General features: G+C 41.0%; 1 protein-coding gene and 1 pseudogene across 1 annotated transcript in view; both read right to left on the reverse strand.

The window, feature by feature from the left end:
- LOC114281686 (putative mannitol dehydrogenase) overlaps positions 1-26,042 on the reverse strand; it is an 85,732-nt pseudogene that overhangs the window by 21,997 nt on the left and 37,693 nt on the right.
- Positions 2,605-26,042, reverse strand: part of LOC145823240 (uncharacterized) — a 35,158-nt gene continuing 11,720 nt past the window's right edge. The window contains exons 3-8 of the mRNA XM_082922825.1: positions 4,441-4,551; positions 4,151-4,312; positions 3,470-4,057; positions 3,289-3,387; positions 2,735-3,080; positions 2,605-2,630 (exon numbers count right to left, since the gene is read on the reverse strand). Of these exons, the coding sequence (XP_082778951.1) occupies positions 2,605-2,630; positions 2,735-3,080; positions 3,289-3,387; positions 3,470-4,057; positions 4,151-4,312; positions 4,441-4,551 (1,332 nt within the window). The remainder of the gene's footprint in view (positions 2,631-2,734; positions 3,081-3,288; positions 3,388-3,469; positions 4,058-4,150; positions 4,313-4,440; positions 4,552-26,042) is intronic.

Here is a 26,042-nt window from a genome sequence, read left to right on the forward strand (position 1 = left end):
TGATTCCCATCTTTGGGATACGTAGGCAACTTCACCTAGAAGTTCAGCAATAAACTTTTCCCCGATCAACTTTGTCCATTTCGATCATCTCAGTCATCTTTATCCATCAGCATTTATCGCGATCTCCGGTACAGTGCTGTTCAAACTAGGGGCAACTTTCCGTTGCCGCGACGGTGCAAAGTTACTCAGACTAGGGGCAACTTTCCGTTGCTATGAAGTGCCACATTGTTCTTCAGACTAGGGGCAACTTTCCAGTTGCAGGGATCTGGGGTTGTGCATTTCAGTGACAGATCTCCGGCGTGTCCAGTTCTGATCCACATCGAAAATAGTTTTGAAAAGTTTTAATAAAAGTTGACTTTGTTCAAATCAATCTTTTTACGACTAAGACCATTTTTGGACCAAAAGTGGAAAATTTTCAGTACCACAACTTTCAATTTCATTGATTTCAAAACTGAGTTCTCTTGCTCTTGCATTACAATCGAGGTTTCTTTTTTTAGTACATTCATAAAGAAAACTTGAAAATGCTAAATAAGCAATAAATTTGGAGCATAGTCGAATCAAGTATCTCTGCGTCCCCTCCCAGAGCTGGACGGAGCATCTGATGCCAAGCTAGGCCCAACCTGTGCCTCCTCATTGAGCCAATCCAAGCACTCATCGGACAAAGTGCAACTGAAAGTAGAAGCAGGGGCCAGGAGCTCTCTAGTCCTCCATGCTGTGGCATATCGGGCAAGCTGTGCGCCCCGGATCGGGAAAGCGGCTGGGTACTCAATCCCCTCCGGTGGGCAGGTCTGATCATGACCAAACTGACGCAGGAACCGGAACGGAAAATAGAATACGCAGTGGGTTAGACCAATCAATTGGATCCCAATCTGCCGGGACATACTATAGCTCATTGCCGGGAGGTTGAGCCAAAGACAACGCCAAGCAATGCTGTCTGCAGACAAATTGCACATCCAATCGAACCACCACCTTTCGTCAAGAGCATTGACTAAGCGCTGCCGAAAAAAGTAGCCTCGAGCTGAATAGGCTGGGCAAGAGTCCACAACCTGCAACTTATCCATTAACCATACCTAGGGGAGGGATGGAAAATGAGAGAATAAAGAACAGAGAGATGTACGATGAGAGAAAAGTAAGACAAGGGTTTTGTGAGAAAAAAAATGAGCCTGAGGGTCGAGTGATGTGAGCAAATATATACGTAAGGTTGGGTGGGAAACATTACCTGCAGCAGCAGTGGACTCCCAGCGAACCTAGTCGCCTCCCGGCGATAGACAGAATCTAAGCCCATCAGTGTCTCGGCCAAGGTCATGGCAATACAGCTCTTTCCTTCTCTCAAACCTTGGGCGACTTCAATCAGGCGAATGCTAGCCCCGCCGAAGCCCGAGGAAAGCAGAAAGTGAGACAACAAACATAAGCAGAGGGCGTGTTGCCGGAAACCCTGCCAATAATGTTTGCTGCGGTCACCGGCGTCGGAAAAACGATGGATCAAGCCGAGGATGTCAAGTTCCCCACTGCAGATCAGAGATCGAGCGTCAAGCGCCGTGAGCCCACACATCCGCCCTAAAGCCTGAGCATGGCCAAAACGGAGCTGGGGCAAGATCACCTCAGAGCATTCAGACTCCATCAAAACCTGAAAATCTTCGAAAGTGGGACACATCTCCTGGCCGCCAAAGCTAAAAACATGCGTCACTGGATTCCAAAACCTTGCTGCGGCATGGAGAAAAGGGAGATGTAGCGGAGTACGGCTCAGCGTGAATAGTGCATTCAAGCCGAAACCCCGGAAATTCAGCTTTTCCGAGCCATCTAGAGAAGAGATCCAAGATGTGACATTTTCTGCGAGAAACGCCTCCATCTTTGTCTAAAACTAAGATGAAATGAATGTTCCCGAAGTTGAGGCTTTTATAGAAGGAAAGACACTATTCACGGGGACACGTGTCAAAAATTTGGTGGCTGCAGGACTGAGTGGCCGGCCAGCCACCTTTTCTGGCTGGCCAGCCATTTACTTTTTGCAGAAATGGCCGGCCAGCTGTCTCTCTCCACAAAAATGGCCGGCCGGCTCCCAGGGATGGCCAGCAATGCTCCAGTGTATCCCCTTGGCCCTGTTTTACCCTTCGAGGGAAAGTTCCAAGCATTTCCATGCAACGGGAGAGTCAAAGGCCTTCATCTCCCTCCGTTTCGGATGCGTTCCGATGCCCAGATCGTCAGAAGTACACTTTGTTGTTGTTGAGTTTTGTTTATCGAGTTGTTGTTTTGCTTATCGAGTTGTTTGTCGAGCGGACGTGTTTTGTGTTTTTGAGTCATTGCTCTCTGTTTAAGCAATTTTTGTTAAAGTCTTGTTTATTTGCGTTGTTGCATTTTTCTTATCGAGTTGTAAACTTCCTAAGGTTCTGTTATATCTTAGTAAGTTGAGTTGCTTAGTTTGTTGCGTCGGTTCACTACCTGACTTGGTGATTACACAATGCACATTCCCATTCAATTTCATTTTTGTGCGAAATAAAATGATGCGATACGATGCTAAAAGTTTAAAATACAAACACTTTTTCAAAAGCTATTTCCTTTCATCATGCTTTACAACAAAGGTACAAGTTTTACAAAAAATAAAGCTGCCTAAACAATGTGCAAAGTGCTACAAACTACTAGCAAAAAGAGAAATAAAGCAGGAAATAGCAACATCAAAGTCCTCGGGAACGGGAGCGAGAAGCACTCCTCATCCTCTTCTGCGGGACAATCTCCGTACCATCATCATCATCTGAGTCGGAGCTGTCATCCTTAGGATCCCCCTCAGCCTCGCCTCTATTCCCCGAGCCAAAACCGGAGCCCCCCTCCTCAGCAGATGTCTCTGACTGACGGTCGGTAGCCTCCTCCTCCTCCTCAGCATCCTCCTCCTCCTCATCAGGCTCCACCTCCACAACGTGAGCCCTGCGTCTGCGGACAGGCCCTCCTCGAGCTCCTCGAAAAGGTCTAGATGACCCGGATCCTCGGGAAGGCCGAGATGGCCCCGCCCCCTGAAAAGGCCCAGATGGCCCAGCTCCCCAAGGAGGCCCAGGTGGCCTGGCCTGCGGCTGACCGGACCATGAAGGCATCTGAAAACAAAGAGTTCAATTCAAATACATCAGTCCAAATATATACATCAGATACAGATACAAGCAAAGGCTACGTAAAGTGGGTGCATGTAAATACAGTGTACAAGTGAGGTGTGTGTCAGATGTGCTCTACACAAATAGTCTATCGATGCAGTAGAAATCAGCATGTCATCAGAAGTATGATAAATGCCGGAAAACTGAAGGGTACCTGAATGCCCGCGACAGACAACTGTGCCTCCCTACGCAGGACCATGCCCTCGAGTGTGGCCACCAGCCCAACCACCTCCTCCATGTACCCTCGCGATGGCTGCAAAAATGAGCTCATAATCATCAGTGAACAGAAGAGTGTCTAAATATCTGAATGATGAATGAAAAAAAGTGGAGCATACCGGCGGTGAGTCCGGATCAATGGCGTATCGATCACTGGGCATCGGAGGCTCTAGCGGGATCGGAGTCGGAGAGATAGCCCCATACTGCCACGCCATCAACTCAGTCGGCATATCTGGCCATCCAGGATGAGGATGAGTCGACGGAACCGGAGGAACCGGTCTACTCCCACCTCTAGATGTACCAGCCCTGCTAGTAGAAGGGGCGTCTGCAGCCCGAGCCTGGCCCGAGGATGACATACCGGCAGGCCTCATCATAGGGATATGAGCTCCCGTCAATGGAGGCATCAAATATATGTGACGGTAAGTGGCGTAGTCCCCCTCCTCAACATATAATAAAGCATCACTACCCAGCATGGCGCCGACTACCTCCGAGTAAGAGAGTCTGTCAGCAGTCCGCATACTGGCTGGAGGTACTGCGGGAGGATCCTGAGAAAGATACCCCCATACCTGGCGCAGAAAGCGTTCCCCCAGGAACCATGCCCTGCCAACCGGCCCTTCAAGCAGGACCCTATACTGGGAGATGTCCGACGCTCCGGTATACTGAAGTCGGAGACCATCACCCAGGGACACCCAGGGCTGCCATGTGATCTGCGGATGATAAATGCATAAACCAATCAGAAATCGAGAATATACAGAGCAAATCAAAGATGAGAACGAAAGGAATTGAAAGTTCTGAGGTACCTCTGAATGTCGCACAGTGTCGAAGTACTGTCGCAGGTTAAGGAGGGTCTCTCGAGGTCTCGGCCGGTGCGGGCCCTCGAACACCAATGAATATGGGGTCATGAGAATCCCCGCCACCTCCAACTCTGGGGCTAATGATGGGAAGTATACATAGACCCATAGCTGAGAAAAGCAATGCAGAATGTAAGTACGAAATGCTGAGAGCAAAATACAGACTGTAAAAGTGCGCTGTGTGTGCAATGTACAAGTAATGAAAAGCAGAAATGTAAATCAAGAGGACAGAAAAGTACCTCCCAGGCTCTCCAGTAGCCGCCAAGTAAATCACCCCGCCCGCGGGAGGTCGCACTCATATAAAAGTAAAGGGTAGCCAGGCCGGCGCCACCCCAGTCGTATCGATGGACCTGTGATAGGTCAACCAGAGCGCTCAGCAGGTACAGCCCAACTGTGTTCCCTCTGTCGGCAATCAGGGTAGTCCCGAAGAGGAACATAAGGAAACCACGGGCATACTGCTCTGTCTCCTCGGGAGTCTCAGGCACCATCTCCGCCCGCCGAAAATGGGAAGAGAACCACGTGTATCAGACTCGCCCAGAGACCCTGTCAACAGGTGGGCGAGCCCCCAATAGATACATCCAGGCGGCCTCCCACTCGCCCATATCCTCATCGTAGGGGATGGACCAACCTCCAACGTCAAGGCCGGTCAATACAGCGAAGTCAAAGGGGGTCATGGTCATATCCCCGGTAGCAGAGAAATGAAAGGAATTGGTGGTGTCCCACCATCTCTCTACCAAGGCTGCCATCAGTGTCCTCCTGGCAGGACAACGTGACAACCCAACGCAGAAAGGCCCGAATCCTGCCAAATCTACCAAATCTCGGACGGCCTCCGGGAGCTCGGCATACCAGTCCCGCGCGATGGTGGAACCATACCCCCGCACACTGCGAGAGCCAACCTGCATTCAGAATGAATACATTTGTCAATAATGAAATGAATAGGCTGTGTGCCAATGAAATGAAGTGGGCTGTGTGCCAATGAAATGAAGTGGGCTGTGTGCCAATGAGATGAAATGGGCTGTATGCCGATAAAGTGAAATAAGCTACATGCAAATCTGTCTGGGCTGCGTGTTCAGAAAATTTGAAGTTTGGGCTGCGTGTTCAACTTTCAGTTAAATTGTGGGCTGCGTGTTCACTATCTATCTGGGCTGCGTGTTCAGAAAATTTGAAGTTTGGGCTGCGTGTTCAACTTTCAGTTAAATTGTGGGCTGTGTGTTCACTATTAATCTGGGCTGTGTGTTCAAAAAATTTGAAGTTTGGGCTGCGTGTTCAACTTTCAGTTAAATTGTGGGCTACGTGTTCACTATCTATCTGGGCTGCGTGTTCAGAAAATTTGAAGTTTGGGCTGCGTGTTCAACTTTCAGTTAAATTGTGGGCTGCGTGTTCACTATTAATCTGGGCTGCGTGTTCAGAAAATTTGAAGTTTGGGCTGCGTGTTCAACTTTCAGTTAAATTGTGGGCTGCGTGTTCACTATTAATCTGGGCTGCGTGTTCAGAAAATTTGAAGTTTGGGCTGCGTGTTCAACTTTCAGTTAAATTGTGGGCTGCGTGTTCACTATCTATCTGGGCTGCGTGTTCAGAAAATTTGAAGTTTGGGCTGCGTGTTTAACTTTCAGTTAAATTGTGGGCTGCGTGTTCACTATTAATCTGGGCTGCGTGTTCAGAAAATTTGAAGTTTGGGCTGCGTGTTCAACTTTCAGTTAAATTGTGGGCTGCGTGTTCACTATCTATCTGGGCTGCGTGTTCAGAAAATTTGAAGTTTGGGCTGCGTGTTTAACTTTCAGTTAAATTGTGGGCTGCGTGTTCACTATTAATCTGGGCTGCGTGTTCAGAAAATTTGAAGTTTGGGCTGCGTGTTCAACTTTCAGTTAAATTGTGGGCTGCGTGTTCACTATTAATCTGGGCTGCGTGTTCAGAAAATTTGAAGTTTGGGCTGCGTGTTCAACTTTCAGTTAAATTGTGGGCTGCGTGTTCACTATCTATCTGGGCTGCGTGTTCAGAAAATTTGAAGTTTGGACTGCGTGTTCAACTTTCAGTTAAATTGTGGGCTGCGTGTTCACTATTAATCTGGGCTGCGTGTTCAGAAAATTTGAAGTTTGGGCTGCGTGTTCAACTTTCAGTTAAATTGTGGGCGGCGTGTTCACTATCTATCTGGGCTGCGTGTTCAGAAAATTTGAAGTTTGGGCTGCGTGTTCAACTTTCAGTTAAATTGTGGGCTGCGTGTTCACTATTAATCTGGGCTGCGTGTTCAGAAAATTTGAAGTTTTGGGCTGCGTGTTCAACTTTCAGTTAAATTGTGGGCGGCGTGTTCACTATTAATCTGGGCTGCGTGTTCAGAAAATTTGAAGTTTGGGCTGCGTGTTCAACTTTCAGTTAAATTGTGGGCTGCGTGTTCACTATCTATCTGGGCTGCGTGTTCAGAAAATTTGAAGTTTGGGCTGCGTGTTCAACTTTCAGTAAAATTGTGGGCTGCGTGTTCACTATCTATCTGGGCTGCGTGTTCAGAAAATTTGAAGTTTGGGCTGCGTGTTCAACTTTCAGTAAAATTGTGGGCTGTGTGTTCACTATCTATCTGGGCTGCCTGTTTAGAAAATTTAAAGTTTGGGCTGCGTGTTCAACTTTCAGTTAAATTGTGGGCTGCGTGTTCACTATCTATCAGGGCTGCGTGTTCAGAAAATTTGAAGTTTGGGCTGCGTGTTCAACTTTCAGTTAAATTGTGGGCTGCGTGTTCACTATCTATCTGGCCTGCGTGTTCAGAAAATTTGAAGTTTGGGCTGCGTGTTCAACTTTCAGTTAAATTGTGGGCTGCGTGTTCACTATCTAACTGGGCTGCGTGTTCACAAAATTTGAAGTTTGGGCTGCGTGTTCAACTTTCAGTAAAATTGTGGGCTGCGTGTTCACTATCTATCTCGGCTGCATGTTCAGAAAATTTGAAGTTTGGGCTGCGTGTTCAACTTTCAGTAAAATTGTGGGCTGGGTGTTCACTATCTATCTGGGCTGCGTGTTCAGAAAATTTGAAGTTTGGGCTGCGTGTTCAACTTTCAGTTAAATTGTGGGCTGCGTGTTCACTATCTATCAGGGCTGCGTGTTCAGAAAATTTGAAGTTTTGGCTGCGTGTTCAACTTTCAGTTAAATTGTGGGCTGCGTGTTCACTATCTATCTGGGCTGCGTGTTCAGAAAATTTGAAGCTTGGGCTGCGTGTTCAACTTTCAGTTAAATTGTGGGCTGCGTGTTCACTATCTATCTGGGCTGCGTGTTTAGAAAATTTGAAGTTTGGGCTGCGTGTTCAAATTTCAACTAGTGTGGGCTGCGTGTTCACTATCTAATCTGGGCTGCGTGTTCAGAAAATTTAAAGTGTGGGCTGTGTGTTCACTTTCGAATTCGGGCTGTGTGTTCGACAAATCAGTGTTTGAGCCGTGTGTTCTAATGTGGGCTGTGTGTTCGCAATTAATTAATGAGCCGAGTGTTCAGAAATTCGAATGTTGAAATTACATGTTCAAGATGCAAGTAAAGTACTATGTCATAAGCTAAACTGCGTGTTCAAGCATGGCAAAGGTGCGAAATCTAGGAAAAAATACAGAAAATGAAGTAAATACCTCTCGAGCCTCATGAGAGAGGTGATGCTCCGGCTCTCGGAGAAGCAGATCCACGGGTGCTCGCTCGTCAAAGCTAGTAAAGTGACGGAAGACAGCACGAGGGAGGACATGTGCTGGCGGACGGTACCTCCCGGGAATAAAAGGTCGGGTCTTCGGGGGTAGAGTCATGGGATCGAAATCATCTCCGGCACCGGGAAAACCTCCGCCGTGGGGAGAGTTGCCCGCCATTTTCAAAAGATCTGCAAAAGGGAGCAAAAATGAGCAAAACGAGCCAAAATTGGAAAAAGTCAACAAAAGTCAACTCTCGGGAAATGAAAAAGTCAACAAAAGTCAACTCCCGAGAAAATCTTCCAAATATTGAGACAGACTTACCTCAAGTGGCGAAAATGCAAAAAGAAGCTCCGAAGCCGGAATTTAATCGCTCCAAAGTGCTTGAAACTGAATGTTTTTGCGAAAACAATTTACACGGGGCGTTGGAAAACGCGCATGGAACTCAGATCTGGAGAAGAAAATGTTGTAGGAGGCAAGAAAAGGAAGGGGCCTCGGCTGCCTTTTATAGGCCTCAAGTCTTGGTTGAAGAAGCATGAAGGAGAAGGTGAAAAATACCAAAATACCCCCGGATCTGGGCACATGGCCGGCCGGCCCCATTTTCTAGCCGGCCAGCTATCTGCTTTTTGGATAACTGGCCGGCCAGCCATTAGCTTTATGGGAAACCGGTTGGCCACCTCCCCTTGGGAAGATGAACGGCCGGCCATGTCCCTCACATGCCCACCTAGCTCTCTGCAAATTTTGAGGAAGATCGGAGTTCCCGAGACCTGAAAAAGTTCAAGAAAAGTACACTTCCGGTCGCGAAATAGCTCCGCCGGGACTTCAGCTTCAAGTTCTGACATATGTCTCATCATCATTCATCGAAATCAAAGTGTATCCTTTTTGAATGAGTTGTAACCTTTCAGGGAAGTGGGTCGGAGGCCGCGATCGAGTTGCCTTCGCCGAAACACGCGTTTCCGTACTCGTTGTTTCATAACAAACGAACACCCTGATTCATGCTCGTGTCACATTATCTTGCATTCTCATGGGCATACTTGCCTTGTCATGTACATTTCTTGATATTGGCATACCTCCATGTTTGAGCATGCGTTGTCACGCATATTCCATTCTTGCATTGCGATGCATTCACTTGCCGGCACTGCGTGTGTCGAACCTTCGGAATCACATTAAATATATGTTGGTAGCATATTGTACTTGTTGCAATTTCTCTCTTTTGCAGGCACGATATTGTATGTACGGTTCAATTGAGGCTGGTGCGACCAGACGAATCGAGCAGGTATTGTCTCTTCTCCGTGTGAGATGTGGCGGGGATTGAATAATCCTCCGCATTCTTAAACTGCATGAAATGTAGTTGTTGCTTTGCATTCTTGCTTAAAACTGTTGCATCTATTTGCGAATACTTGCTTCATTACAGCTTGCTGCATTTGCATGATCATTGAGTTACCTTCGGTTTCTTGCATATCATTTGCACTTTGCCCCTGCCTGCGGGCATGCCTGCGGGCACATCTCTGTTTATCTTGTATGTTTGTCTAAGTCTTCGGCCTTGTCAAAAATGAGTCGTCTCTGGGCTTTGACATTCACTCCCGTCACTTGTGACTTCCGAGTTCTGTCAAAGAGGGGCAACTGTAGACACCCCATTTTTGACCGACCTTAAGACTCAGGCGTCACCGATTGAGCGCTTGGTGATGTTGCATATCGTGCTCGTTCAGAAGTCTCAGAGTCGCGGCCGTGATCCCTGCCTCCGGACTTCCGAACCCTCTTCTGTGCCTTGTCTCGGTTTGCGAACCAGGCTCGGTTTTCTCTGTTTCTTTTCCTGAGGGGAAGGAGAGGTCCTGTAGACCATCTCTCAGTGGCCGTAGGCTACATTTGGTGGCCGTAGGCCATTTTGCCCATTTCGGAGTCCGGTTCCCGGTTTCCGGAGCCGTCAGGCCGTGTGCCTCGGTTCGGGACCACTTAACCATCTCCTATTGCTCTAATTTTTGGCATACATCTTATTTAATCCCTTTTGAGGGACACTGGGGGTTGAGAAACCCACTTCGTGGCCGAACGCCACTTTCGGTGCTTGGCAGCCCATTTTTGGGACCCCGAACTGCGTGTTTTGGTCCCCGAGCATTCGTTTTGTAACGGTTTTCGTTCATTTTTGGCAGGTACCTCTGTTTTATCACTAGGAAGGTCACTGAAGGGTGGGAGGCCAGCAATTGTTGCAACAACCAGTTATACATCCTCCGACGCCCTCCGGCGCCCGTTTTTCACACTTCCGGGCTAATGTTGAACACCTTGGGCCCATTTTCTCGAACTTTGAACCACATATTTGTGATGTACACACATGAGAGGACCCTAAAAAGTTCATGGCCGGCCATTAATTCAACTTGACCCTTTTGACCCCCTCATTCCGGGCTAATGTTGAACCCCTTGGACCCTTTTTCTTGAACTTTGAACCACATATTTGTGATGTACACACATGAGAGGACCCTAAAAGTTCATGGCCGGCCAGTAATTCCACCTGACCCTTTTGAACCCCTCTTTCCGAGCTAATGTTGAACCCCTTGGACCCACTTTCTTGGACTTTTAACCACAGGGTTGTGTTGTACACAGATAGGAGGACCCCACTAGTTGGTGGCCGGCCAGAAAATCTGATTGACCTTTTTGACCCCTAGCCGGCCGGCTAGGGGGTGTGGCCGGCCGGCCACCTGCAACAAAAGTACCAGGCCGGCCGTACTCCTTGCACTGTTCCCTTTACAGCTGTGAGGCTTTATCCCCCAGAAAAGATCTTTATCCGGGGGATATTTCTTGGGGGAAAGTTACTCTCCTTTTCCCCCACCTTTACACCCCCCTTTTGGCCTATATAGCAAGCAAGATATATCCTTTGTTGGGGTTAGAAAACTTCACCTTCAAGCCTCCATACACAACTCCATCTCCATACCTCTCATTTCTTTAAAAATCTCTAAGTCCCTAACCACCATTTCTTCTACACCACCAAGCTCTACCACCACCACCTCATTTCCAGCAACAAGGAAGGTTTCTCAAAGGCCAAAGAAGCTGCAAATTGGTCCAAGAAGCAACAAAAGTTTGAGTCTTCAAGGGTAAGTGATACTTCTCCTCTTTTGACCCTTTTTCTTGATCTATTTGTAAGCCCCACTTGATTTTTGTTTCAAGCTCCGGCCCTAACAGAAAAGGGCCCTCTTTTGAGCTCATTTTCACTTTTCATTAAGGGCTCAACCCTGTTTGAGCCTTCCATGATACACTTGCTTCATTGATCCTCTTATATGTCATAATTTTGCATGCTATTTTTGGCCCATGAGAAATTTGTTTTCGAGCATGTTGTAAACTGATATTAGGCTTATTTTGAGCCCCTCTTCAACATTGAATAAGGGCTCAACACCATTTGGGACTTCCATGTTATACCTACCTTTATACTCCTCTTTTCTTCCCCATTCTTGCATGCAATGGCAGCCTATCATACTTTTGTTTTTGGCCATTTTACAGTTCTGAAAAATTTCTTATTTTGGTCCATTCTTCATGTTTCATTGTGGTCCTTTCATGGTTTGGGGCCTCCATAGGTCACTTCATGTTATACTTCTCTTTTCTTCCCCATTCTTGCCTGTTTAGTTAGCCTACCATGATTTTGTTTTTGGCCATTTTACAGTTCTGAAAAAGTGCTTATTTTGGTCCATTCTACATGTTTTATTAAGGGTCTTTGGCTGTTTGGTGATTATTTTGTATACTTCATGTTATAGCACCTTTTGAGCCCCAATTTTGTGCTCATTTTTTAGCATGTTTGTATACTGATTTTGAGGCTGCCATATACTGTAAATATTCATATTTTTGGTCCCTCTTCAGTGTTGTAGAAGGAAAATTTTCAGTTTGGGTTTTTCTTATATCACTTACTTCATTACCCCTCTTTTGGCCCCTATTCTTGCATGCCATTTTTGCCATACCTATGCTTGCTGTTTGGCCATGTTTATAACTGTGAAAGTTCCTTTTTTGGGACTGCCTAGCTTCTGTCTTTGCATTGCATGTCCATATTGTGCATGTTTGGCATAGCTATAGGTCAATTCGGGTGCCTAAATTCGCATTTCGGGACAATTCCATGCATTTCATGTCATTTCGCCTCATTTCGGGACTGTTTTCCCCCATATTTTACTGCTGAAATTCCATTAGAATGATTGCTATCATTTCCATGTCATTACATCGCATTCCGTCATTGCCTCGGTTTGCGTGCCCGTGTGCACGCATTTCGAGGCACCCCATTTTTATCCGCCGGCATCCTATGTGAGTGTGGCTAAGGCTCACTCATGTTGGTATAAGCCCATATCATGTTTTCATGTCATTTCATCGCATTTTGCCATTGTCTCGGTTTGCGTGCCCGTGTGCACGCATTTCGAGGCACCTCATTTTTATCCGCCGGCATCCTATGTGAGTGTGGCTGAGGCTTACTCATGTTGGTATAAGCCCATATCATGTTTTCATGACATTACATCGCATTTTGCCATTGCCTCGGTTTGCGTGCCCGTGTGCACGCATTTCGAGGCACCCCATTTTTATCCGCCGGCATCCTATGTGAGTGTGGCTGAGGCTCACTCATGTTGGTATAAGCCCATATCATGTTTTCATGACATTACATCGCATTTTGCCATTGCCTCGGTTTGCGTGCCCGTGTGCACGCATTTCGAGGCACCCCATTTTTATCCGCCGGCATCCTCTGTGAGTGTGGCTGAGGCTCACTCATGTTGGTATAAGCCCACATCATGTTTTCATGTCATTACATCGCATTCCGTCATTGCCTCGGTTTGCGTGCCCGTGTGCACGCATTTCGAGGCATCTCATTTTCATTGCATTCTTGCATTTTCTCGGTTTGCGTGCCCGTGTGCACGCATTTCGAGGCATCTCATTCTCATTGCATTCCGTCATTGCCTCGGTTTGCGTGCCCGTGTGCATGCATTTCGAGGCATCTCATTTTCATTGCATTCTTGCATTTTCTCGGTTTGCGTGCCCGTGTGCACGCATCTCAAGGCGTCTCAGTGCATTCCGCCATCGCCTCGATTTGCGTGCCCGGGTGCACGCATTTCAAGGCGTCTCATTTTCATTGCATTCTATCATTTTCTCGGTTTGCGTGCCCGTGTGCACGCACTTCGAGGTATCTCATTTTCATAGCATTGTGCATACTAGGTTGTATCTTAGATTGCATTCTGTCATTTTCTCGGTTTGCGTGCCCGTGTGCACGCACTTCGAGGCATCTCATTTTCATAGCATTGTGCATGCTAGGCTGTATCTTAGTTGCATTTCATGCATATCATGCATATTGCGTCATGTCCGGAATAAGAGTTAGCCCGGGCACGGGAAACGAGGTACATTTCGTACTCCGAGTGACGGAATGTGTCTCAATTCCCCAGTCACCGACACTCCAGATTATCCATGATGGAGTTAGGTTTTAGCCGTAGTTTCATGTGCATTCATTCTATATTGAGTTGTGCATTTCGACTCCTCGGCCATCATGTCTCGGTATGCGTGATTGGTGGCACGAGGATCGAGACATGCATATATCTGTGCAAATACATTGCTATGCCCCTTTCCTGCTCTCTGTTGCAGCAAAACGAAGAATCAGCAACTTTTTGGGGCTTGGCACGCATTTCAAGAACAGGTGTAAACAGAGGCTAATTGGGGCATTCCGGTGGATTTCCGCGCAAGACAACCCGGACATGCATCATCCATCAGAAGCAAGGCAGTCCCTGGCTTGCACGCTAGTTTTATTTGCTTTCTTAGTTAATTCATTAATTAATTAGGATTTTCTGTATATTATTCGGACTGTAATATTCTTTTATTCGGGACTGTAATATTTGGACTGTATTATTTATTCGGACCCTCCGAGCGAGGGCAAAACTGTAATAAGTGTGCGTGTGTGTGTTGTATGTCTTCCAACCCCACGTCTTTCTCCCTTTTATTTATCCGCTTATGATGGTTAGATTAGGGCATATTTCAATTAGCATACAGTATGATAGCATGCTTGCATTCATTCATCTGTTTTGCATGCACCGGGCTCGGCGCATCATACTAACTGCATTGTATTTTCAATTCTAAAATTGAATACATGATAGTTGTAGCAGTTCATATGCCATGTTTAGAATAGCCGAGCCTGTTATAGTTGCATTTTGCATGTGTTGCATTAGGCATTTCTGTATACTTAGGATTCAAGCATGATTTCTAATGAGTTTCTGTTTTGGCTTGGAGTACTCGGTAAGCTTTATGCTTTAACATCCTGGCATGCGTGTGAGTGACTGCCATGAATAGCATGCTTACCATGAGGCTATGTGCTTATATGATATAACTGCCTGAATGCCTGTGGGTGAAGGTTGGGTTACTTGAATTGGAATAAATCATCAACTATTTGTTTTAAGCCCACTAGATAGTGGCAAAACCATCTTTTCTAAGCCCACCCGAGGGTGGCAAAATCTGCATTTTAAGCCTACTTGCGAGTAGCAAACCACCTTTCAAAAAAACAAACATGAAATGTTTTGTTCCAATTCAGGCGACACAGTCTATACTTGTATGCTGTGCGCATCACATAGTAACCTAGGCTAATAACCGGAATAAGAACACACAATGTTTTCAAAAATAGATATCATGGTTAGTAGAGGCCGATCTTTGATCGGGCGAGCGGGGGTGCTCACGAAGTGACCTTCCCCAATCGTACCCAAGTTCCCGAGCCGAGGCAACTTTGGTGATGACGGACACGTGGCCTTTGGCACCGAGTCAGGGTTTCCTAAATTTCCCATTAAAAAACATTTAGGTGGCGACTCTGTATCTGGCAAAGCAGTCCATGTTTGGCACTTCTTTCAAAAAATCTGTTTTTCTCAAAATGATTTGCCGGATTTGGACTCTTTGGTTCAGACTTAGAACCGTGACTACAAATCGAGTCCGAGCTGTAGCGAGGTCCCCCGCGGGCTTGTTACAGATGTCCCATTCGTTCTTAACACAGTGAAGATCGGAATGGCAGATTCCACAGCACAGAATTTTGAACCTAACATCTTCATCCCCTGTCGCCATGCAACCATCATCGTCAACATCATCATATCCATCACTGTCAGCATCCTCCACAACAATAAAACCCAAACTACTATTGTTTGGATTGCAGGATGAGAAAAAGAAAATGAATGATTGTTGTCTTTCATCTAAATGACCAAAAAAAAACTACGTATTGTCTCACTATTATATTTATCAGTCCCGCTACATCCTCTAATTGAGGCCTCTAATTCCACCACAATGACGTGATCCCACACTTCTCTCTCCCATTTTAACCCCTCTAATTCCACACATCTTTTAACTCCTCTAATTCCACATCATTGGGTGAAATTGGGGACACAATTAGGAGATGAATCATTTTTTAATATTTAAATTGGAATATGGGTGACATTTTTTTTCGTTATATGTTTTGTATTTTAAAGGGCAGTTTGAAGCTTGGTTTGACATTGGTTAATATAATTAACTTTTTTGTGTTTGAACTTTTTTAGTCTCGTTTGGTTTAAATTTTTTGAATTTTTTGATTTTTATAAGAGAAAAAACGTAATAATTATGGATTGAATATGATATTTTAACTTATTAAATTATTTAACTTATTTTGTCATTTTGTACTTTTTCCCAAGATGATAGCCAAACCAGGCTGATAATTTATAAACAGAGTATTATGAAGGGTTCTCTTTCTTACTATGTCACTATTTTTCATCAATTCTTCCCTCTTAAATTCTCCTTCTCGTTATCTCTTATCAAATCAGTTGATCCAAACGGAGTGTTCCAAATGATTTTATAATCACAGAAATGATTATCAACTCCCCAAACGAATTATTCATCACCAACAAAAAAAAAAAAAAAAAAAAAACAAACAGACAGAGAAGTGGTAAGAATTAGGAGTTGGACAGCTGTAAAGAGGACGACGTTGACAGGGCGTTGGGCTTTTAAGATCTTGTTTGATTAAGATCTGTATTTTTCTTATATCCTAACTGATTTTTTTTTGACAAATTTTTTTTTTTGTTTGCTTGTTTTTTTCATTTTACTTGTATGGTTTGAATAGCCCTTTACGCTATGAAAATTATATATTTTAGTTAAAATGTCAAAAAATTATTATAAATTATCACGTTTCTTTTCATAAAAAAATTAAAAATTACTAAAATAATCTATTTCTAAATATTTCTCCGTGTTGTTGCTTTAATATAAATGTTCTCCAAGTTTAAAAAAAAAAAAAAAAAAAAAAATTACCTCCTGGAGAAGTTGTAGGGAGACAGAACTCCGGATGGGTCACGGGCAGCCCATCCAAATGCCTTAACGGGTGCTCTGTTAGAATTAAAAATCCGACTTTAATTTTTATCAAGAGCAGTGCTACACAAACAAATTTTTCAAATAAATTTTCCTTAACAACTGATGTATCACCTAGAATATTAATAAATTAGGTCTCATTTCACATTCCAAATTCCACATTAGTTCGTAAGAAAAATTTGTAAATTTTATTTTATTTTATTTGTATAGAATTTTCCTTTTGTTAAACAAGCCTTATAATACAATCATGTTTCAATTAATTAATAATAAAGGCATACAAGCAAAGACATACCTGCCGTGCAGACATTTGAAACGATCGCTTGCTTTTGGCTGCGTAGATGATGAACATCTTGCTTTAAAGATGGAGAGCAAACGCAGTGAGACCACTCTCTTTCGTAATTACTTTATAGCTACTAGAAAATGGGGAAAAAAATAAAAAATTGCACATGTCAGTACTATCATTTTCTCTCGTTGAATAATCGTAGATGAAGTCATTTTCAGCTCTTTTAAAACTTCTGTTTTTTGGGTATTGAGAGCGAGAGAGTTCTAGAGACTTAACAGAAGGGTATTATAATAGAGCAAGGATTCTCTCGTTACATTCCTTACCTCACTTCTTTCTTGTAATGGTTAAGATTCATCCTAAAAAAGTTTAATAACTCAGATTATTTTATTAAAAATTAAAAAATAATTTTTTTAAAATGATTTACACCATTAAATTCTTTTAAAATAAATCTTGACCATTAAAAAAAAAATGAAGTAAGAAAAGTAAGGAGAAGATCCTTGCTCATTATAATAAGGAAGGAAAGGATGACGTCGTCGATACCGTATGACTGGAGACGTACTTATCTGATGGCGGTGGGTTTGGGTGCTGTTTGGAGGATCAGGAATCCTCTCCTCTAGTCTAGAGTGAAAGGTGTGAAATGGTGATGTCTATGTTTTTAGTAGTATTTGTAAGAAAAATGCTTGTGAGTATTAAAAGGGATCACTAAAGGAAGTACTAATGATGTGGCAGTGGATCCCGCTCACTTTCTATGCTTTGTTTTTATTTTTTTATTATTTTTTTGTCATTTCTAATGTATTAGTGTTATTAATGATGCATTTTTTAATGGTCTAAATCATTGTTGTATTTGTAATGAGCTCTTTAAAATAGATACGCTGTTTTTTATTTCCTCCATCAAAAAATAATAATTCTTTTTAGATAATTTAACTTTTTTTACTGTAATTATTGTACTTAAAAATATTTCAGTGTGTTTGGTTTGAATTTTTTGAATTAAGTTTTTTGAAAACTGAATTTTTTGGTTTTCGTGTTTTTTTTTTGTTTTTAGTGAATATTTTTTAAATTTTAAACATTTTTTTACTTTTTTAAATGCACCTTACTTAGATGTATCTAAAAAATAAAAAAATTGTGAAAAAATATTTTTAAAAATTAATAAATACATAAAAATACAAAAAATGTACTGAATTCTGATATTTTTTTTTGTATTTTTGGTATTTAGTGAATTTTTAAAGGTTTTTTTCAATTTTTTTACTTTTTAAGCATATTTATGTTAAGTATGTCTAAAAATAAAAAAAATTTCTCAAAATAATAAAAAATTCAGTAAAAAAAAATACGAAAAATAAGAAAGTAGAATTTTCTGAAAAGTATTTTTGAAAAGTGGTAACCAAGTATAGAAATTAATCTTTTAAAATTACTTTTTAATAGTATATATTTTTTTAAGTATATCAATTGTTATAATTATATTTTTTATGTTGTTAATGAATTTAAAAATAAATAAATAGGATATTCATATTATTTTAGTCTTTAATTTTTGAAAAATGACTAATATTTTGGAATAATAAAAAATGGAAATAAGGGATTAATATTTTGGAACGGATGGAGTAATTATTTTAATAAAACCTTTTTAAATTAATTATATTTGGAGAGTTTTAAAAGATTCTTTAAACAGTTTATGTAAATAAATAAGTAAAATAAAGAGTAGCGTTGAAATACATAAATAAAAAAATTAATTAGATAAAATAAAAATCATTCATTTTTTATACTTTACAAGTAAGTTGCTCTAATAATTAAGTTGTTGCCTAACGTGTACAATTCAAGTAAATAAAAATAAAATAAAAAATAATAAACATATTGTTGACGTCATATTTTAATTTTTATGTCCATTATGTTGAATTAATTGTGATTAAAATATAATCTTATTGTGATCTGTCGATTCAAATTGTTAAATATAATAACTATATATTCTGTCTACCATACGTGTCATATTATATTCATTAATATATTTAGATTTCTTTCCTCTTATATAAAGGAGTCTTGTATATATTGTTACAATATTAAATATAAGGTTCTCTTTCTCTCTTACATATTGTAACATCGTATTAGAGCTATAGGTTAAGCTCTTGGTGTTCTTTGTTTTACTGGCGGGCAGCAACTTTGCTTTGGCCACGTGCCAAACCTCAACTCATTCCCCTGCCATATTTTTCTTTCAATATCGTTTCTTGATGATCTTTTCTTCTGTTTGTTGGTTTATTTCTACCTCAAATATCTCTATTATATTTTTTGTACTTGCAATTTTTTTTTTTTTGGGTGTGCTTTTGTTCCACCCTGTCTTTCCCTTTACTTCAATCTCAAATAAGTTATGTATGTGTCACATTTGCTGGTTCAACACCCGTTCTTCTTCTACAACGGTCTGGCACGACTATAAACTGTCTCCCGACATTAACTCTGACATCTGATTTATCTCAAGCGCCTTTGCGCTCTCATTCAAACTTTGTAATCTATTTACCTTGGATCTATCCATATGTTATTTATTTTTTAGTTTTGTTTCATGCAATATTTTGAGACCCGAACCGGACTGGCCTGTCGGACTGAGAATCGGGCCTTGTTCCGGTTCGGCAAACCCCCTAAAACTGGGGTAGGAGCAAAATTGGTGTGAAAATAGAAAATTGGAAGACCCGACGATCGAACCGGTAACCCGGACCGGGTTCTGAGGGTCGGCCTGGTTTTTTTTTTTTTCAACTTTTTTTAGAATACACAAAGGAACCCCATATAGAGAATAGTTTATAGGCAATCTTAGACGGAAAAAGAAACCAAAATGGATGAATGACTTATTTTGAATTAAATTAAAAGTTGATTTTTTAATTTTTTTTAAAAAAAGTATAAAATAAATAAATAAATAAATAATATGACTTAAAAAAAATCATAAAACATATAAATTGATTTTCAACCTTGCTTCCAAAATAACCAATATAAAGGCTAGGGCTGTGCAAAATATCGCCCAATCCGCTAAAACCGGACCGATCCGCATCAATCTGCACCGCTCTAACCGCTAACCGCAGTTTAAATTTTAAAATTTATAATCCGCCAACCGAACCACTCCGCTCTGCTATTGTTAATACATATATATTTTTTAACTTCTAATGAAATATCAATGTAAAAATGAGTGTGAGAGAGATTTTAGATATGAAATTTTTTACAAATTAGTGGTTATATATATAGAACATATTATGTAAAATTACTTTGTGTTATATATTTAAAAAATATTATACAAATTAGTGTTATATATTATGTAAATGTATGATAATTAGTTAGAATATTTTTTAATCTGCCAATCTGCCAAAAACGGTCCAAACCGTAATTTGTCAATCCGTTAATCCGCTCACCTGCTATTTAATTTGTAATTTTCTTCTCAAACCGCCCAAACCGCACCGCGCACCCCTAATAAAGGCTACATAGCTTTCAGTATTAGAGCAATTAAATATTCTTGAGTGAGTTGTTGAGTTAGGCACTAGAGTGCCTGGTCATTTGACGACACCACTGAGCAATTATGAAACCTGATTTTGTTGGTGAAGATCTTTGCGCATTCATATTTAATATTCACAAAAAAATATTGAGAATTCTAATAAAGGAATTTTAATGTGTTCTTATGGAAGGGAATCTCATTGTGATGTGATATTTTGATTTTATTTTTAATTTTTTTTTATTCCCTGTTATATCATTAGAACTTAATTAAAGTTTCAAAATTAAAAAATATATCATTGCTCATAATATTCAGTATCACTTCTCAACCTCAAGAAGAACAGTTCTCATCATCAACAATTTGGTATGATTTTTTACCCACGTAATATAATTTATTCAAAATGAGATAAACTACTAAAACTTAGAGTGCTAAGAAAAAGTAAATCACAGGAAGAACGAAAGATGGAAAATAAATGTAAAAGACAATATCTAAATAGACAAGACACATAGGAATGACAACGGGGCGGGACAAGACCGGGGACTACACTCCCCGTCTCTGATCTTTGAAAGTGATAAATTCCTCGTCCCCGTCCCCGTCCCCGTCCCCGATCGGGGATCAGGTACCCCCGACCCCTCAAATTCCCAAATTACAGCAGCATATCAGATTTTTTTTTCTTCTTCTTCTTTTTTTTTTTTTTGATCTGTAAACATCCTATTTAAACATATTTGTCAACATATTTTCAAATTAAAAAATCTGTAAACAAAAAAATAACATCCAGTCCATTTTTAAAAATTTTGTCAACATTTTTTTTGATCCGTAAACATCCTATTCAAACATATTTGTCAACATATTTTCCACATAAAAGATATTCAAATAGCATATTCAAGCTCCACTCAATAGCATAATCTGTCAACATATTTTCAACATTCAAATAATTTGTCAACTTTTTTTCAAGATATTCAAATAGCATATTTATCAATAAGGATGACAATCTGTCAATAGCATATCTGTCAACATATTTTCAACACATTCAAATAGCATATTTCATCCAGCAGCCCACACAAAGGAAAATTCAGCAAGTTATAAAGAGAATAATTAGTCCCAAGCACAGCCCACAAGGGATAGGCTATAGCGATTCCAATTTTGACCCGTCACCTGTTGTATTATGGACTCGAGTTTGTATGGTTTCGAATAATGATTCATATCTTGTTTCTCTTGTCTCCCATTTATTTTGCTAATCGGGTTGTGGTCGTGCGTTTGTAATGGCTTGGTTGCTTAGTTTTCAAATTTGGTGCTGCCTAGAATATTGGTCCTCTGCTCGAGCGGGCCTTCTTGCACTTGAGTGGGAGTTGCAAACTCCTAGTACTTTGCGCGTCTCTGCAAAAGTACTGGAGAAGTGTTTTTCACGCTTGAGCGGGGTTTCCTACGCTAGAGCGGGTTGACGCTCGAGCGGCCTTCCTTACGCTCGAGTGGTATGTCTGTCATCTGCAAAAGTTTTGAATGTGTGCATTCTGTGCTCGAGCAGATAAAATCTTTGTGTCTGACGCTCAAGCGTGAAACATTCTACTTGAGCGGACTGCGCGTGTATTAGATTGCGAAAAGCACTTTTTACATTTCTTTTTCATGTCTTTTCACCCAAAACCCTAAAGTTGAGAGCCTCTTTCTCTAAAACTTACTTTCTCTCTACATTTTGACCTAAATCCTTTGATCTCTACACCCTTGAGCCTTCATTAAAAAGATAGAGCTCCTCAAGATCTTCTCTTTGAACTGATTAAAGTTGGGTTTTGGCACTTTTGGGGTTCCATCCTTACTTGGCTCGTCTTCTCTCTTTGAGATAAGGATTTTCTACACTTTGTTATGAGTTTTAACTTAGTTATTTGTGATTGCGTAACAATGGTGGGTTTTGGTGGTATTTTGAACAAAACCTAGGATTTGGATATAAAATGGAAAGAGGGCGTTTTGGTGAATGAGAAGGAAATGATGGTGGGATTTGAAAATGATGTTGTATGATGTCGAAATAGTTGATTTTGATACTTGGTTGAGATTTGGAGAAAAGAGGGAGTTTGCCCTAGAATGGTTTTATAATTATTTTGTATAAATAAATGAAATTGATGTTGTAAACTTGAAATTGGACAAGTATTGAAATGGATGGTGAAATGAAATAGATAATGTGTCTCATCTTTGGAAATTTTGAATAAATTATCTGTCTTGATAATATATGTTTGTTTAGAAATATCTGTATTGGGCTATCGGTAGAGGATAGCTTTGATTTTTGTAGAAATTGGATGTGGATTAGGTGAATTGAAACTATCCCATGATTGTTTATCATTGAATATGATCATGTTGTAAATATATTGTATATGTATGTTTATTTAGGATTCGAAAAAGGGGATGTACTCCATGTGTGATTACGTATTTATATACATTGCATATGTATGTTTGTTTGGAAGAAGAAATTGATGGACTCCATTATAATTAAGTTGGCCGGAGTGTCCTGGGTGAAAGTCCCGAAATCTATACATGGGTGCCGCTCCTGCAGACGAAATATTCGTAAAATGGCAAGATTGAAATCTATACATGGGTGCCGATCTCGCGGACGAAATATCCATAAAATGACAATTAGAAGTGTTATGTGTTAATGCATACAAGACAAATGCAAAGCATAAGGTATACTAATCAAAACGTGCCCTAAAACTAACCATCGAAAGCGATTAAATAAAAGGGAGAAAGATGTGGGGTTGGAAGATATGCACACAGATACGCACGCTTATTACAACATTGTGCCCTCTCGAAGGAGGGTCTGAATGAATAAGCTAAGCTACGCTAGGCTAAGCTAATTATTACAAAACAACTAATTAGGTTAGTATTAGCTAGTTATTCAAACTGTAGACTTGAATTTCTTCGCGCACCCCTCCCTTTCGGAGAAGGCACGAATTGGTCGTCCTACTACAGTTCGGACTCTTGTCACGATTCTGAATCTTATCTTACAAAGTGCAATGTGAGACTGATAAACATCAAAGAGTTCAAATCTGGCCTTTGGTTTTGGAAAATTAATTTTGAATGAAAAAGCGCCAAACATGGACTGCTTTGCCAGATTATAGAGTCGCCACCTAAATATTTTGTATTGGAAAATTTAGAAAACCTTGACTCATGCCAAAGGCCACGTGTCCGTTATTACCAAAGTTACCTCGGCTCGGGAACTTGGGTACGAGATGGGAAGGTCTTGAAATGAGCACCCTCGCTCGCCCGATCAAAGGATCGGTCTCCACTAAGCATGATATGTTGTTTTATAAACACATGTGTTCGTATTCCGGTTATTTAGCTAACTTGACTATGTGATGCGCACAGCATACAAGTATGGACCAAAATCACAAGAATTGGAACAAATCAACTCATGTTTGTTTTTTGAAAATGGTTTGAAAGTGCCACCCTTAAGTGGGCTAAAACACGGATTTGCCATCAAACATGATGGGCTTGAAATATGATTTGCTACTTCGCAAAGTGGGCTTAAAATTCTCATTCGTTGAATTGTACCAATTCAAGCAACAAAGCCTTCATCCACAGGCATTCATGCAATTAATCACTTAAGCAAATAGCCTCATGGCAAGCATGTGAAACATGGCATCACTCATACTCATGCAAGTATGCTAAAGCGTAAAGACTTACAGTGTACTCCAGGCCAAAACAAAAGCTAGTTAGAAACAATGCATGATCTTAACTATGCAAGATGCCTAATGCAACACATACAATAATGCAACTAAATAGGCTCGGCTATCTATTATGGCATATGAATGTAACACTTTGATAACATGCTGTTTAAACACGTATTCAAATAAGTGTATTGAAATACGATGCAGTTTGAATGATGCACCGAGCCCGGTGGATGCAAGACAAATGAATGAATGCAAACTTGCAAACATAAGGTATGCTAATCAAAACATGCCCTAATCTAACCATCAAAAGTAGTTATATAAAAGGGAGAAAGACGTGGGGTTGGAAGACATGCACACACACACGCACCCTTATTACAACATTGTGCCCTCGCGAAGGGGGGTCTGAATGAATAAGCTAAGCTACACTAAGCTAAGCTAAGCTAGCTAATCTAATTAAACTAATTAGACTAATTATTACACAACAAAACGAATAACTAGTAAACTACATACTAATTATTAGAATACTTAACTAATTAGTACACTAATTAATTAAATTAAAAATTCATGCTATCTAACAGGAAAATCTTTAAACTTATACTGCCTCAGCTCTGTTTGAAGAAGTTGAACATGCGTGCCTCGGTTTTCGTCCCAAAAAGCTCTCCAGTTTGCTCTTTAGAGCCTCTGTTTGCAGGGTGTCACCAAGAACTTTCTGCTGAACCTTACCAAAACAATGCTGGGGAGTGCACTGTGGCTTGCCGGCCATGAATGGTGGTTGTCGGCCACTTGCCGGCCAAGAGTGGGCCTTTGCCAGCCAACAATGAAAGAGTGCTGGCCAACAATGAAGAACTGTCGGCCACTGGTGTGCTGTAACACCAAACTGCAACAAAGCACAAAATAGAGAAAGATGGAGGTTTTTCCAGGGACATGTTTGCACTATGCCACTCCTTATCATCTCAAAACATCAAAGGAGTGGCACCATTGGGTCTAAAGCCACCAATCAAGCATTTTCAATGCATGATGGCCAAGGATCCAACTTGCACAAATTCAATAAATGCACAAAACAAAGACACAAGTCCATTACCTTATCATCAGAGATCAAAGGCAATGGAGACAAATGAGATTGGCTCATTTCATCACTTCAAGTATGAAATGAACCAATCTTCCTTGTGTTCAATATAATGTCCGATTGAACACAATGCAATGCACACATAACATGCTTATCTTGGCATGTTTTACTTGATTCAATTTTTGTTTACACATTTTAAGTTACCAAACCATTCTTTAATTGATTTGTCCAATGTGAAAGTCCTTTAATGAGAGGAAGGTCAATCAAAAGATGACTTAAGACATGAGAGAGACCATGCCTTTGACTAGGAGGAACCCTCAAAAGAGGGTTAAAGCCATTTAAGCACAAACCTCAATCCCAAGCTTAAACACAACTTTAAGACTAACCATCCCTCAAAACAAATAGAAAAATGAAGAAATGAGGGTGGTGGCAGAATTTTAGTGTTGAAATGGCATGAAACATAAGACTCTAACATGCAAACAACTAATGTACAAAATGTTAGAGGACTTAAGCATTAAAACTAGTGAAGAGCTTTACACTAGAGCAGTACAACATCAAACTCAAATGGCCAAACCAGCCCTAGTCAGACCTCAAACATGCCAAAACAGTGGCTAAAATGAGCTGAGATGGTGACATGAAAAGCAAGAAAGACATGCTCATGTATTGGCTCATAAACAAGACACAAAGCACACCTCTCAAAAGTAATGAAATAGTGGAATATGTGAGAGTGTGACAAGACTACATGCACTGAAATCATGTATGAAATGATGCTATGACATGCCAACTACTCAAGCAAAACATGTTAAGGGCCTTAAAACACAAAGCTAGTGAAGCTAGCTACACCATAGCTATACAAAGAAAGTCTCAAAGGACCAAGACCACTCAAAACAAAGTTTAAGCATGTCAAAGCAAGGCCAAAAACATGTTGGAGTGGAGTCAACACATGCTAGAATAATAGGTTAAAACATCAAGTATGTTAAGCTAGTAAGCATGATTACACAACAAGTGTAAGAAGCAAGTAAGAAGTGACTCAACCAGCCAAAAATAGAGTTATAACATGTTGAAATAAGGACAAAAACTTGCTTGAACTAAGCCATAATAAGGTAGAAACACATGCTCATATGTTAGGCCATCAACATATACAAACAAGACACAAGGAGGGGAGGCCACCCCCTCCTATTTTGGACCTCAAAACCAAGTTTCTACCACTGAAAAACCTTTGAGTTTCAGTGGTAGAAAGGCCAAACAAAGGGTGTTTCAAAAGCTTAGGAAGTTGGCTCAAAAGGCTTTTCAAGCCAAAGAGCCAAGGGAGGGAACCATCCCCTAACCACATAAGGCTTAAACCAACATTTTAAGACCTTAAAAATAGAACTTTTTAGAGGCTAAAATGTAACGCCCTCAAAATATACCCATTATATATATCATTGACATGCATTA

This window comes from Camellia sinensis, chromosome 4 (genome assembly GCF_055761805.1).
Source record: "Camellia sinensis isolate YWXY chromosome 4, ASM5576180v1, whole genome shotgun sequence".
NCBI classification, from domain to species: Eukaryota; Viridiplantae; Streptophyta; class Magnoliopsida; order Ericales; family Theaceae; genus Camellia; species Camellia sinensis.